At 40.7% G+C, this 16433-nt stretch overlaps 1 protein-coding gene across 2 annotated transcripts in view; it reads left to right on the top strand.

Annotated features, from left to right (window-relative positions):
- Positions 1–13631, top strand: part of DCDC2 (doublecortin domain containing 2) — a 68398-nt gene extending 54767 nt beyond the window's left edge. For both annotated transcript variants that reach the window (XM_056333321.1, XM_056333322.1), the window contains 2 exons: positions 8521–8865; positions 10479–13631. In XM_056333321.1, coding sequence (XP_056189296.1) covers positions 8521–8865; positions 10479–10586 — 453 coding nt within the window. In that variant the 3' untranslated portion in view covers positions 10587–13631. The remainder of the gene's footprint in view (positions 1–8520; positions 8866–10478) is intronic.
- Positions 13632–16433: the final 2802 nt, after the last annotated feature.

Genomic DNA, 16433 nt, shown 5'->3' with positions numbered 1-16433 from the left:
TGAAATCCAAGTACCCTGGAGATGGCTGCCTGATTTCTCCATGAGATCCCACAGTGCAGGCAACAGCTCTGCCCATTCTGCCCTGTGTCTCACCAGTTTGCCTCAGCCAGAGGATGATGGCCACCCCTAGGGAGGCGATAACAGTTAACGCTCCACTACCACTTCTGCACTTGGCAGCGGTAGCTGCAGTTGCTGATACAGTTGCCCGTGAGCATCAGTTGTGCTGGCAAATTTGCAACGCTAGGAACTTGCTTGATGCCTCTAAGCTCATGTACCAAGGCCCATTCATCGTCCTCAAATGGAAATATTTTTCAGTTCAGTTGTTACCAACTGATTTTTCAGTTGCTACCAACCTGGACAAGGAACTGGAAGCAAGTGTGTTTGAGCGGGGAAGAAAAAAATTAAAAATCAGTGATGCGCGATATTAATAATCTGATGTTCATATTTTCAGAAAAGCAAGACAAACCCCCAACATTTATTGCAACACAAGCCATGGTTTATTTATCATTTTAAGACTTCATGTATAGTTTCCTAGGTAATCTGGCAAGAAGCCAGGTCCTTCTGAGTACCACTGAGTACTTTTTATTCCCAGATAACTGAGCTTGTTCAGACCTTGGAAGCATTTATTTAGCATTTTACACGTTCAGGTTCTTATTAATGACCATTTTAAATAGTTTTAAATTCTGTGATGTAAAGCTTTATAGCTTTTTCTTATCTGAACTGCAGTTTCTGTTTTTTCTAGAAATATGGAAAAGGACAGCCAGCCAGGGCTTGACAATCTTGCATAATGCATAAATATTTACATGCCAGCTTTCACTAGAATGCTGACACTTCTGATATGCTATCATTTCCATCAGGCACATAAATGAGGTGGTGAAGATAGAGCTTAGTCTTTCTTCTTTTTATGCACCTTCTCTGTCTTGCCATTTGAAGTACATGGTTGAACAAATGCCAGATTAGCCATTAACTAAGTGTACTGGCTAGACACCCGCTTATGTCCTGTTCTGTAAAACGCTGTCTGCCAGCTGAGAACACATTAAAAGAAGAGGATTTGCTTTACTCCAGACTAGCTGACAGTTGTACTTGAACATCAAGAAGGAAAAATCAGTGTTTTGCCTAAAACCAAACCAGATCCTTCTGTTCTATATTCTGTACTAAGACTGCAGCTTCCAAATGCGAAATGGGTAATTCTTCTTTTGACATGCAGACTTCAGGTTGGTTGTTTACATCACGCTGCCAGCATCCATGGGAACTGGTGACAGACTATGAAAACAATTGTGCAAATAGCAAGGGAACAAAGTGGGTTTAGTGCAGTTCTCAGTTTCACTGAGGCAGCAAAACAAAAGGGTTTTTTAATTTGAGATTATAATTAAGTGTGTTACTTTGAGTTCATTTGTGATAATACAAATCTATTCAAAGTAACTTTCTGAGAGAGAAAATTTTCTAACTTGTAAAGCTTTCAGAACAAACTATTACATTTCCTTTAATTTTATGTAAGTTGTGAAATACAAAAGCGGCAGGTGGTAGTAATAGTATTGAAATAACACTGCAAGGTTGCGTTGGTTTATCCATTTCCATAAACACGTTTGTTCATCTCCCATATGAAGCCTTTGGGAGGTGGGGTAAGTATGAGAGTTATGAGATAAGAAGTTGTCCATTGCATGACCCCTACAAGGATTTCAGATGTTGTTGTGCCAGCCTGCTTCGCCATGGGGTGTATGATACTGGCTATTAAAGATTTTAGTGTATATAAAGAGTGGTGTAGAATTAATCTAGTGGGTTTTTTTTATTCCCCCTCCAGATTCATCATCCCCATCTCCCTCTCTCTTTCCGTGTTTATTTGTAAAAATCATTGGATGATAAATTTGTCTAACAGGCACTGATTTGGAGTTTTTTTTGTAGATGTTGACACTCTTGGTTCTTTCACTAGCCATTTGCTTTCCATTATTACAGACATGTCCACTGATTAATGTAGTCCTGCTGCCACTCATTATTCCCCATTTCCTGGGCTGTAATGTGATGTGAGGTCATGTAGCTCCCCTAGGTGCTCTCTCTGTAGCTGGAGTGTATCATCAGTAGCAGAAAATTTGCACCTTTCATTTGCAGTTTTCATTATGGTGTATACATTTTGCCTTAGAGACCCAAGATTCACCTCAGTGAACAGAATAAAATGTTTATCTTCCCTATTGCTAAAGGCAAGTTGTTAAAGTGTGCATTGATTCAACATTAAAACAGGCTGACTGCTCGAAGAGATATTCCTTGATTAAAAAGGCTAGAACTTTTCATGAGGAAACATTTTGTACTACATCAATAAAGATTTCAAAATGGCATTTGGAAAGAATACATGCAGAACTTTTTATGTTCATTTTTTGCTATAAATGGTACAGCTGTAATTTAAGCCTTCTGGATTTTGAGTGCTGCCAAGCCAGCGGATAAGGTTTTTTCCTTGCGTGTTCTTCTTTCAGCTCCACTGATAGACACTGAATTTTTTTCATTGCCTGCGTGAGATAGGGAAACTTGCTCTGGTTGGTTCCTTGTGGCTCAGAATGAGAAGACAGATCTTCCCTCAGTTTCTTCGTTGGATGACTGTGAATTCCGAAGCTATGGCAGCAAGGTCTGACCTTTCCTTTAGCAGCCTGCATGGCCAGCCGTCGGAGGGCTTTGCTCGTCCCGAGCAAAGCCTGCCGGCGCGCTTCTGTTGTAAAACTAGTGTTGTACTGCATCGAAAACAGCTTCCTCTCTGTGTGCCTGTCTTGAAAAAATATAGCAATCCTAGAGCAGACAATTTCTTAGTTTGCTTAACTTTTAGGGCATTCTTCATTCATCATAGAAGAGTCCATTTTTTTGTATATTTTTGTATATTTTTGGAAAAAAAAGGTCTGGTTTTTTGCAGCCTCAGTAGGGCTTTTAAAATGCTTCTCATTGTCTACAAGGATGCTCAACAGACCGTACTGGATTGGAGGGTGTGAAGTTTAAGCAAATTTTACTGTACGCATGGAAAATATTACGGAAAAACTAGGCATGATTGTCAGTGAAATAGATGTAGAAAAATATTGTTGACTTAGGTGCATCTCAGAGAAGTAAACATCTGATCAGATGTTTTCTTCTCTGCCATGGCCATGCTTCCAGTTAGCACACAATGAGACTGAGGAATGGCCTTTGAAAAGCTGTTTTTCTATGCTTCAAGTTACATGGTTTCCATTCCTTCCAGTTAGACTTCTGGGTGCTATGATCTTATGAAAAATTAGACTCTGTGGACTCAGGTGCTGCATTTGTTGTAAAAAAATTGAATAATTACCAGCAAAGCATCCAACTCATAAAATGGTTGGATCATTAAATGTTGTGGTGATAAAGAGTTTTTTGCCTTCAGGAACAACAGCACATTTACTATGTGGGAAGTGCAAGACTGATGAACCCTTAACCCATTTACTTGCTTTTTAAGAGCCTGAGTTTTGTAAATGATGTGGAAGGGAAGAGGGCTGCTGTCACTTAGCAACCCTATCTTGTTTGGGAACAAAATGTTTTGCTGTTGGAATCCGTGCAGTGCTGCTACAAAGCATTCCTGCCTGGTAGGAGCCGGGGCAGCTCTGTTCTGGAGAGGTTTGGTGCAATACAAGTTGAGTGTTCCTGACGCTGCATTTGTGAGATGTATTCATGCCAGTGTTTGTGACAACTGAGATTTTTGTTGTCTACCTCATTGTTTGTCTGTTGTGACCATTAGCCAAGTAAACATTTCCAAATGGCTTCAATAAAGCAAAATTATGTTTTATGTTAATGGCACAAAATAATTTCCGCCCGCCTTAAATGATGTGTGATACTGCACTTTTCAATATTCTAGTATCAGTCATGTAAAAACCTTCTGAGAGGTTACATTAGCATCCCTAGAGGAAAAGAAACCAAATGCTTCCATGTCGGAAGATTTCCTGACTTATTGCTTTTGAATGATGATGGCATTTGGTAATGTAGCTTTTAATGAATGATAGCGTGATGAGTGTAATTAGAATACATCTTTCTTTTTTAAACACTCTGTTTTTGCTGAGATTAAAAATACCATCAAGAAATCATACTTCTTGAATGCAAAATGAAATTCACTCTGTTCCTCATCAACCTGCTAGTGTGTCAGGAAGTTTCCAGAAGGCAAGCTGGGTCCATGTTTCCAGCATGAAGTTGGGAATGACTTCGGTTGTTCTGCATAGAATCCTGGAATGGTTTGGGTTGGAAGGGACCTTTGAGACCATCTAGTCCCAACCCCCCTGCCATGGGCAGGGACACCTTCCACTAGACCTGGTTGCTCCAAGCCCCATCCAGCCTGGCCTTGAACATGCCTTTGGTTGAACATGCCTTTCCATATACATATACAAGTCTTTTGTCAGTAAGTCTTTTTATTGCTAGTCTGCGACAAGCGGAGAATTATGCTGACATTCATGGTTTGAAAACTGGCTATTTTAACCACTGTACATTCAACTGGGAAACTGCAAAAGCATCATCTTCATGTCAAATAGGCAGCCAGTAACACAAGAAAGAAGGTTACTTACTATTTTCTTGCAACCATACAAAAGGCCAAAATGACAAACCATATTACGAGTAGTTCTGATGACAGGAGTAATGAGGATAATCCATCACAGTCACCAGGAAAGTCCCCTGTCCTAGAAGCTGCTAACTTGTCTGTGAAAATTACTTCAAGCAATAAGAATAAAATCACCTGATGCTTCTCCAGTCCTGAATTTATTGCTGTCAGGTTCAAGTGGTGCTGTTGGTTTTTGTGATGTGGACACAGGACTAAAGTAACACAGGAACACTTATTCTGTAGTTCATTACAGTATACGTGTTTAATTACCCTGGGCTACAACTGGCTGGGTGCTTCCAACATGAATTTTGGAAGTGCCCCTTGTTCTCTGTTACGATCCTGGAATCTCTCACATTGACATGCCGATATTGGCCTTTGATGCTCATGTCCATTCAGGTCTGTTACAAAGTGGTGACAGACCTGTCGCTCAGGGCTGGAGATACAGCTGGTTCTTTGGATTTGAGACACCCTGAGCTTTTCCAGGATTCCCAAATGTAGTGTACCTGTACGACTTGCTGTGAGCCAGCATGCTGGCTGAAAGCTGAACTGACTTCTTGGGTGCAGAGGGGAGCAGCAGAGTCCCACCTCTGTCCTGGCTATCAGCCCATGCGTTCTACATTGGGAGCTCTTACCAGGGATATTCTGGCTATTTAAAAGATGAGTGACGAAAGGCTAAACACTAAGATGTGAAATGTCACTGCCTTTCCTGAAGTACACAAGATTATTTCTGACCTCTAGAGATGAGTCTGATAATTTCTGCAAGGACATGTAGGTCTGAATCAGCGCACACCTGTTTTGCTTTCCATACACCCATTCTGATTTATTCTGACTGAGAGAAGACAGCTTGCAGGAACTTTGGTGTATACATTTTGTACAGTTGTAGGTGGGGGGATGGCTGGTGTGTATCAAATTCAATGGAAAGGTTCCCATTGACTCCAGGGAGCTTTAAATTATGCCCTGACCCCACAAGCACTTTGATGTAGGCTTTAGCTCACTGGTTCAAGTTCACTGAAATCACTGGAACTGTTCAAGAAGGTGAAGTTAAGCATGTACAACATCTACAGGCTTTGGACCGTAAAAAACTCTGGTTTTCTCCTTTTTTCTGTTTTCCTCCCTGCATGTACATATACACATAGATGTTCTTCCCTCGACGTGAAAAACCTAACTTTTGCTGAGTATATGTCTTTCTCGGTGAAGAAGGTGTAGTTAAAATAGAGGATGCTAATTTATGCATAGCTAGTAGATCAATTAGATCTCAGCAGAAAGCATCACACTCTCTGTGTAAGGAGCAGTGTGTGATGTGCTGGGTGGTTTTGGTGTTCAGTCCCCTCCCCGCAGCGCAGCCCACAGGGTCTGCTGTGCCCCGTGAAACGTGCCGGCCGTTCCGCAGCCCATGGCCCCGCCAGTTGTCGGGACCGTCCACATTCCAGGTGCCTTTGGAAGGTCTTTTCCTCTGGATCAGTGTTGGGTTTAACTTGTTTAAAATGTCCATTCTAATGTAGTGCAGCTTGAAAACAGATTAAATGAAGAAGACATTTTGCTTTCCAATTATTAGGTGTAAACATGACTTTTTATTTTTGTCTGTAGTAATAGCTGTTGTTGTAATATGCTCAACTATCTTGAAATTTTCAGTTACTATAAAAAAATTACACTTGCACTGATGGGGTTTGTTTTACTGATCTGGTTTTGTACTATTATTTTTCAGGCAATTTAGCTTGACTGGTCCACTTAAATTAGTTGAAATTTGAATGTTATTTCATGCCAGTTCCCTGTGAGCTTCCATTGAGTTTCTGGGTACGGTTCAGTAACACTGTGTTTATTTTCTGTGTTACTCAGCTTTAACTCTTAAAAAATTTGCATCCACAACCCATTTTAGACAGATAAGGGCTAATGAGTCTAGCTACTAGCACCTTAAGAAATTACCGCCTCTCAAACATCCACTGTTTCTGTGCCAAAGACTGCTTCCACAGCAATGACACCAATAGAAGCATATGCATTATGATACATAGGTTTACACCACGGAGTAAAGTCTACATACCTTCTTCTGCAGTCCAAAATGAGCCACCCCACTAAAGCAGTTCAGGCAAGGGCAGATAGTTCCCTTCTGATCCTACCCACCATCAGGCAGTTGTTACAAAAAGCAGGAAAAAATAATATTTTGGATGGCTGCAAGAGTTAACTGAGAAAGCCTGGTTTGCTTTTCTTCTGCTCCTCCCCTCTCTTCATTTGGTGGTGTAATGTTGTGTCAAGCAGGTGTCATTAAGCAACAGCAAAACAGCTCGCTGTTAGTGAGGTGTCTGGTGCGTTTAATTTGTCTCACCCTCCCCTGTTTCTGGTCAGAATCCAGAGCTGCTAATTTCCTTAGATGACTGAAAACAAATTAGTAGGTGACATGCGTAAGACTAGCAGGCAACTTCTGAGAATTTATGGATTTTTGCTATCTTTGCATGCTGGAGGTTACCGAAGCTGTCTCAGGTTTGCTTTGGATGGTGCCGTCTTTGAAGGTGCCTGTAAAGACTTGGCTTGTTTAATTTTTATTTTAGTGGTAATAAGGCTGGTTTGATGTTACTAGATGAAAGTCAGTCAGGAAAACTTGAATAAAAACCAAATAGAGGCTACTAAAAAAATTACTTATGGAGCCATCTGGTCAGGTAACCATGTAATATTTCTAGTTATTTGTCATTCTATGGATTATTACAACACAGTCACTTGTCCTTTTTGAAGCTGTGTCAATGCAGTATTGTGCACTGGCGTAATAAAGTTGTCTTATCTTGCTACTTAAATATCAAAACAAAAGCGAGGTGTTTCATCAGGAGGCTTCAGTTATTGACATTGCTGGTGTTGAAGGCTTTTACTGGTGTTGAAGGTGATGAGAGAATTCTTTTGAAACGTTAGTATTAGTGAGGGAGACATACAGGTCTGTAGCATATAGCTGCACATAAAGGAGCTGCTAATGATAGTAAGATTGCAAATACTTTTGATACAGAGAGAAACTGTTGCTCTCAGCTTGTTTGCATTAGATTTAGAGTCTGATGAGCTTGTGTGGGAGGCATACATCCTGTCACTCCCGTGGGCTTTTTTTTTTTCTCTTTATTTTCATTCAGACCTTAGCACAAGTATACAAGTCATCTTGGCAGGGGGGGCATTGGTCCACTGAATAGTCAGGTGGATCTTCAAAGGGAAACTGGAAGACAAATGACAAAGCTTAGAGAGCATGTGCATCGGTCTTCCAGGGTGTCATGAAAGGATGCTGCTAGCAGCTATAACTACAGTGAGTTTTGCTTACTCCTCTCCAATGTGGGACAAGATCCTTTTCCTCCTGTCTGCTGGTCTGCCTCTGTGTAGGAAAAATTAATTGCTAAATGTCAAACAAATCCTAATTGTGCCACCTTACACAGGGGTCTTTGGGAAGGGGGATGATGTTATGGAAGTGACCAGTAGGTCTACCTCATCTTTCTTGCTGCTTTTCTGTGGATGCAAAGGCAGCTGCACAGCAGGACCAACTGGCATGGCATGGCTGGTCCATAGGTAAAATGCTTCTTGGGGAACAGTTTGTGGGTTGGTGATGTATGGTATTTTGTTGGGACAGGATTTTATAGACAAGTACATACTAAATGTTAGAATGTCGGAGAACCTGGAACTGCTGCAACAGTATAGCTGTTGCTGTATTAATTACATCTAGCTCATTCCGGTTGTTTTGGGTATGGTCAAATGAATTAACCCAGTGTAATACATTCAAATCTCACCAACATATTTTTAATGTAGAATAAAAGTGCATTACGGGGTATTAGTACAAGAGGAGTGTTTTCTGTCCGTGTAGACAAACCTCAAATTGGCATACTTACTGCCCAGTGATGATGTAATTGTGATTTTGATGTCTGTCACGTTTCAGAATTGCGTGGAGCATTCTGATTAAAAATGCCTCATAATGCTCCTGCTTTTCCTTTCACCAGAGGCCAGCAGAAACCGTAGATGAAGAAGAAAATGCAGAAGAGGAAAACGACAGGGGAGAGGAGGCATATAAAGGAGAGGAAGAATATCCAGTAGTGAATGGAAAGGAAAGTGGGGAAACTGTTACAGGAAGAAGTGAAGTAGAAAACAAGAAGAAACTGAATGAGAGTTATGAAGATGAAGCAGAAGAAACAGAGAATGTTGATGAAGCAGAGGAAGAAGAACTTATCCATTTAAATGGCAAGAAAAACGAAGAAAATGGTGAGGGAATGGAGCACCTCAACTACCAAGGTGATCTTCAGCCTGAAGCAGAAATAAAAGAAGAGGATTCTAACAGTCGGAAACAGGTGAGTGTTCATTCTTTCAGTTTGTTGTTCTTAAGCTATAGTTCCTCATTCATCTCAGCCTTACGCTTCTCAGCTAGTCCCTAAGTAGCTCACTCCTGATAAGGTCCCGAGAGCATTTACAAGAACGTCAGTTTGTGGAAAAGCTGTTTTCCATCTGTACAGATCAGTTAGATCAGTAATTACACTATGCCCTCCAACTGAGAAAGCAGCTGTTTCTCGCTATTTGATGGATCTGCATTTCCTGCTTTCCTGAGTATCATAGAATCATGGGATGGTTTGCGTTGGAAGGGACCTTAAAGATCATCTATTTATGAACCCCCTGCCCTGGGCAGGACACCTTCCACCAGACCAGCCTGCTCCAAGCCCCATCCCACCTGGCCTGGGACACTGCCAGGGTTGGGGCATCCACAGCTGCTCTGGGCAGCCTGTGCAGGTGCCTCACCACCCTGTAGTAAAGAATTCCTTCCTTGTGTCTAACCTAAACCTGCCCTCTTTCAGTTTGAAGTCTTTCTCCCTTGTCCTATCACTACAGGCCCTTGCAAAAGGTCCCTCTCCGGCTTTCATTTCATTATGCTGAATTTCATTTCCGTATGCTGAATTTTGAAAAAAAAATAAAATACAAAAAATTCTTGCAATTTCCAGAAAAGCATAATCATTGTATATTTTTGCATTACCTTGTCCTTTAGGACAAAGCAAAAGGGTGTGTTCATGAAACCACAGTGCCTCACTATTTTGATGCGTTGACTTTCATGGAAGTTGCATTTCACAAAGGGCTCTTGCCATGGCTTTGTGGGACTTTCATCTCCTTTTCTTAGAAATTGGAAAAGACAGTGGAAATGGATAAGATCCCCAAAGCACGGTGCTTAAATTAACCAGTTTAAAAGCAAATATCCTATTAATTTAGGAGACATGGTAACATGCTGTTAGCTTAGTTGGAGGCATGCAGGCCAGAAAGATAAAGGGGACCATGCTGACTGTTCAGGTGAACTGACCAGAGAACAGAATGTGGGAAACAAAATGTTTGTTTAATGGGGAGAATCCAGATCTCGGAAGAGTGGGGCTCTTAAGCGTCAGAGGTAGGACACCTTGCTGCGTGTTCCCTGCCTGCAGGCTGCTGGAGAACAGTCTCTGTTCTGTTTCCACTGATGCTGGGAATGGTTTCTTGCATCTTACAACTTGGCTTTCTCCTCTTTCTGTATGACACACGAGAACATTTTTTCAGTTAAGAGAGCTGAGTAATGTGACGTTTTCTTGGGCCCTGAATTTATTCTATGCTGGATATATTGATTTTTAAAATTTATTTTTAGAAAAGCTGAAGTTATTTATGGAAGCGGAGAAAGTGAGTGAGCGTTCACTTTAAATGAATGTGGGTTGTGGGTGGGTGGATGTTTGATGAAAGAACTGGGGGGAACCTCTGATCTGTGTACTTTGTCCTCTGGAAGGTATATAAGTATAAGGTAAATAACAATGTTAATGTGATCACTCACAGAAAACATTTTTTCATGTGAAGAATACCTTGTGGAAGTTTTAGTATGAAGTGCTAACATTGTATTGAATTGAAGTGAAATCTTTGTTACCCAAACCAGTCAACAGTACCTGTCCTTTTTCTCTAGGTGGATTCCCGTCCTGAAAAAACATCCACAAATCCAAGGGTGACTATCACCAGCCCACAGGAAAGTGAAAAAAATGATCAGAGTAGTGACTATGCTGCAGTCGCATAGATAGAACAAATGTAGTGAGCAGAAAATGAAAGATTATAATACTTTAAATATAAAGCGTGTTATTTTTTGTGATTGATAATTTACAATGGGAAGGTAGGTTCAGTACCCCCATACTGAGTCTTGAGGTGATAATGGCATATGGACTGATATAGAAAAGAAACATTAATAGTTTTCAGAGGAACAGAGAATTATTTTTACAAGGTAAGATTTTACAAAGTAATATTTTCCAGTAGAATTTGAGGGGGGAAATACAAGAGTACTGTATAATAGCACTAGAAATGAACGAGCTATTCTGTGGTATAAGGTGGTTAGCAGAATAACCACAAAAATTACATTATTCCAGAAAAAGGTAAAAAAACCCCACCCAAATTCAATGTCAGAACTTCTTTGCAGCTTTGTTCAGAAAAGAAAAAATGTTTTACTTTTAATGAGGATATATGCAATTTTTCCTTTAATATTCCACATGATATATATGATTTCCAGACATAACATTAAGATATAATTAAAATATGTTCCTCACTTAATGGACTTATGCCCACAAAAAATGGTGCACTATAATGAGGTGTCACTCTTAATGTTACTAAATAGTGGATTTTCAATATATTAATTAGAATGGTTAGTTTGTGCATTCACAAGTAGCACTTACCGGGCACTATGAAGGTGTGTAGGCAGCCTGCAATCCTGCAGCTTGGTCCCATTTCCAGCAGGGAGCTGTGCTGATTGTCCTGCACCGATTCCCCAAGCAGTGGATTGTTATCAGAGTGGAGAAAAGATAATGGAAGATTATGCAGCAGATGAGTTTCAAAAGTTGACTTTGGATAGATTTGTGGTTCAGTCTATGTGAAATCTAATTTATTAATGAAAAAAAGTGAATAGGCCTAGATTCAGACTGAAATTGCCATGAAACCATTGCTGTCAATGGAGCCATTTTAATAAGAAACACATTAGGATGAGCCTACCAGTTTTCTGTAAAAGTCAGCAACAAATGCTGCATTTATGAACCCTTTGCGTAGCCGTAATGGCTGGAAGTGTCACCATCTCTTTGAGCAAGCTGGCTCCTAGTAGGCTGTGCATTGGTATATAAGGCATTGATCCACAGTGTTAGTTCTCTTAATGACACCAACTCCATTGTTATATATCCCTGTTAGTAAAGCGAATAATTTGTTGTTCATAGTAATACATCCCTGAGCATCATGTCTTTAATTATACAAAAGAAATAGTGTGTTTCTTTATCATTAATGCTGGAAAGTTATTACTATGAGAAACTAAATGTCATTTTCATTGATTTCATGCCATTAAGACAAAAATTACATTTATGAACAAATTGAACTTGAAAGACTGTTTGAGGAATGTGAAGAACCACTTGTCATGACTGAAACTCATGCAAACATCTTCACTTTTTCTACTATTAAATACATTTTCCAATGGAGTAGCAATACATAGAGATCCTTCAGCGTGTTTCTGAGCATTGGCAATGTAAGTATAAACCCCAGAATGTTAAAAGCTGTATGAACAGGATTAGAACAGTTTGCCCTGCAGCATCTCTGAATTGCCTGAGTTGTGTCCTCTGTGGGACTGTCTGACAAAGAGCTGAGGGATTATTACATTTGTGATCTGTTCAAAATAAGCTCCTAACTTAGCCAAGCTCTTTAGCAAGTATGTGTGCTTCCTTTATTTGATACAGCAATTAAGCCTATGCTCAAATATCTTTGTTTTAAGCCCATGCTCAAATATCTTTGATTTCACTGAGATTTAAGAAAATATTTAAAGTTAAGCAGAAGTAAAAAAAAAAGCCAACCAGCCCTCCACCCCAGCCCACAAAAACCCCCACAGCAGAATGAATAAAATAACTACGTGCTGGTGAGGAAGACCAGCACACAGAAATCCTCTAGGTACTTTTAGAGTTAATCCTGCACTGGAATAATACCTGCAGCAGCATCAAAAGCCCTCAAACAATGCTTAACCAGCCAGAGGAGGCAGCTCTGTCTCCTGGGGCACTCAGGGGAATTTACCTGCAGACCCCGCTGTGCAAAGCTGGCCAAGGGAAATGCTAAGGCTGCGTCTCTGCTCCCCCAAAGCTGGGTAGCTCGTACACTCACCGGTAAGGGTGGGTTTAAACACCTTGCTGGATCAAAACAAATTATGCTAATCTGGCGTCGACATTACTGGGAGTGGGCTCTTCACTGAAAGGTGATAGAGTACCAACGAGAGGGCTCTGCCTGCCGGCATCTTAGTGCAGATTAAGACTGAACAACCTCTGAGATGTCCTTCGTCCTCAAAAGTGTGAGGTTGAATCGACATCCAAAAATATCTGATGGAGATAGTTAATGTGGAGAACCTCTGCCTCAAAACATTGTACCTAGAAATGAAATTTAGAAGAAAATGAAGGATTTGTGCCGTGATACTTTTCTCCTTTTGGTTTCTATTTATATAGCTTCTGTCCACCAACGGTTTCTGTTGTTTCTTCCCTTTTCCCCAAACGTTCGGTGTCTTCCATGCTTAAAAGACTTACAGGTATCAATAAGAGTACTTTAAAAGTTTAAACTAAATTCTAGGGAAGTTTAATATGATCATTTTCTTTCATGGGAACATGAAACCCGTCTGAGTGCTATTCAGTTTTTAAAATGCTCTGTTTTCTTGTAAGAAAGACAGGATATGTTTCTTCAGAATGGCAAATCAGCCTTTTTGGAAATAGAGATATAACCATTTTATCATTCACCTTACAACATGGACAGCATGGCTTTTGTGTCAGGTTCTTTTATATAGAGAAATTAGTTTATGCGTAACAAATAATTCTGATGTTAAAGTAGAAATTAAACAAGAAACATACAGGTGGTCTCACTAATAGTTTTTCTGTCTGGGTTTGCTGTGTGTGATGGCTTAACTCTGTTTTATATGAGAAATACATTATTTCCTTAAGCTTATGTAATGTTATTTTATTAAGCTTATACGCAACAGTTCTGAGGCTTTTATTAAGACTTGTTTGCTTGTTTTGGTTTTGTTTTTAAAAACAATTTGCTATTAAAGTAAACTATCATACAGGTATCCCTGTGTTTTGTCTCTTATCAAGGCCTGTTTGATGTTAAGTCTACTTTTGGGTGACTGGCTTTATAAACCTGGTGATTTTGCAGCTGATAGGTTTCTCCCATAACTAGGACTTAAAAAAAAAAAATTGTATTTTTTTCCTCTGACAATTTAGCTGTTACATAGTTATAAACCATAAGAATAACAGCACAGTTAAACTGGCCACTGGTTTTCACTGTCATCATTCAGGTTAGGGCTGGGTTATCGGTGTGCATGTACTGTTCAACTGATACTCAGCAAACAACGTGAGTTTTATCTGTTCACTTGCAATACTTGAGAAAACTCCCCAAACTTCTAGATGTCTCCCTGCTGAAATTCCTTATTTCAGCAAAGCATTAAAGCATATGCTTAAATCCCATAGGACTGCAGTTTTCATTAAATTTTGTCTAATGCTTTGATGCTTGGACATATCAGAGCCAAAATAAAGTTAGTTTCCAGAAATAAATGGGTGAAAATAAGGTAAATATAATCCCTGCTCCCTCCCATCTAAAGTAAAGCAAAATAAACCTGCTTGCAGAAGAAAATCATAGGAAGTATTCCGATTACTTGAAAATACAGGGAAAGGATTGTTGCTTGGATATTTTGACTGATTATCCCAAAGGTACATTAAATAACCATGAGACATTAAATATGAGTGCAAAATGAAGTATCTTGAGGAAGGGGGAATTTGTTAAGTAGAAGCAGTCAGAATGATTTAATGGGATGCAGCTCAAGGATGTGTTGTTTTGGGTGGCTGATAGCCTTCCATCTAAGTTTTAAACAAAAGAAGAGCTTTTGACGTGGCGATAGACAGTAAAGCCATCTGCTGTCTTTATGTTATTGTGCATGTGCATATTTGTGGTGTTAACGTACGGGCACGTGTGTGAGCGCTGTAACTGAATGCCTTTGCTGTGTGTTCACACATACTGCATATGTAAATAATGTGCATTTATAATAATGTTAGTGATGGTAAAAGATAGTATTGATTGTAGCTGAAATTTGCTATAATTATATAAGAAAATAGAGCTAAATCTAGTAATAACTAACCCCATAAAAACAGTGACGCATCTTTTTAAGTTACGTGTGTACTTTGGTGCTTCGCTGGGCCAAGCCCAGAACACTTGAAGCCCCAAGGTAAAATGGAAATAGCAGCTTCAAACCGATGGGGAGCTACACGGGTCACAGGGATGCGGACAGGATTTGGAAAATTCAAGAAAGTACAAGTCTTTCCTGCAACATGTGACACCAAAACTTTCAAAGGCCTTTAGTACTGGCTACAGTGCAGGGAACATCAGATATAAGCAGAGGCGTGTTTTGAAAAAGTAGGCAGGCTTCCAACAACCTGTGTGGCTGCTAGGAATGCCTTTAAACGTTGATATTTTTTCTGCAGTCACCTACAGCTGTGATGATACTTAGCGCTAATATTTGTGATTTTATAAATGAATCCCTAATTCAGTGGTGCTTTTCCTTGTCCTTCCACTGTCCTCAGTGGGACCAAAATGTAATTCAAAATATGAGTTCTATTAGTTGAGACATCTACTCTCTAATCTAAAAATGTTTCAAAAATCTCATTTGGTATAAACTAGAAGGAATCTAATGCTCTATAAAATGATTCACGGTTCTGTGTGTCAAGAACATGTAGATTGATAATTATGGTTAATTGATTTTCAAAGGCATGGGGTTCATGCATACTGTTTATACTGTGGACTCTCTGATCAGCATCCATGCGTTTCAGTGTAAACTCAGGCTCAGGTCTCTCTTCTGTAAGAACTGTTTGCCCCGACCCCAGCCCTCGTGCTGGCACCCACACGTGGGTGCAGCAGGTAAAGTCAAGCTCCTAATCCATGCTCCCTCTGTAGAATCATTTTGGAATTTGCTTTTTCCATACTCTAAAATAAAACATGAAAAACTTTTGTCCAAGGCTAAATCCCAATCCTGAGCACCCAAGTTACAGCCTCAACACTGGTGACTTCCAGGAGAGGGGTCCTGCCCTGCTCCAGGCTTCCAGGTGTGCAAGGAAGCTCCAGCCAGGTCCCCAAACCACTGCGCTCGGCACGTTTGGCCTTGGCGTTGTACCGGCTCCGGTCCTTAGGGTCTTCAGGTTGGGACTGGTGAAAAACTGCCCTCCAGAGGGTGGTACCACGGATCTGAGGTCCCGGCTGAGTCACCCTTAGTGAAAGGCAGCTTAAGAATGAGCCTGAAATGGGATGATGTGGAAGGATAATGTCCATTTGGCATCCGCTTCAAAATCCTCCCCCTTCCTCCCCTTCTCCTCCTCGGGAGCTGACTTTCACAGGTGGGAGGGACGTTGGCTGGCACTTGCAGAAGGCAGTAATAGCACGCCATGAAGCATTAACATAGTACCAAAGCACTGCTGACCCTGTAACAACTCCCGTGGCGTGAGATGAGTGGTGGGCTGTGTCCTCCCTCTTCAGCACCCCCAGACTTCCCCGTCTGGTCAGAGGAGAAGAAAAGGAATGCGGTGAGTTATTCTGTAGCTGCCCTTGCCACAAGGTTAAGCATTTTTTATTTTTTTTTTAAACAACCATGAAATGAACTATAGCTTGCAGAGGTGGTATGTAGATTGAGCCCCGTACCACGAAGTGGCGGATGCTTTCGGTAACATCAGGCAGGTGTCTGTGCGGAGCCGTGTGCTCTTCTGCACTGTGGCGCCTGGGGCTGGGCCTTGTCCTCTCCTTCCTCCTGTCCCCAGAGGAACGGCGGGTGCGTGCGGGCTCCTGCGGGCCGCAGGGGAGAGTTTGGCACAGAAGGGGAGGAAAGTGG

Source organism: Falco biarmicus, chromosome 3 (genome assembly GCF_023638135.1).
Source record: "Falco biarmicus isolate bFalBia1 chromosome 3, bFalBia1.pri, whole genome shotgun sequence".
In the NCBI taxonomy this organism is placed as follows: domain Eukaryota; kingdom Metazoa; phylum Chordata; class Aves; order Falconiformes; family Falconidae; genus Falco; species Falco biarmicus.
This window is presented reverse-complemented; position numbering and strand designations above follow the sequence as displayed.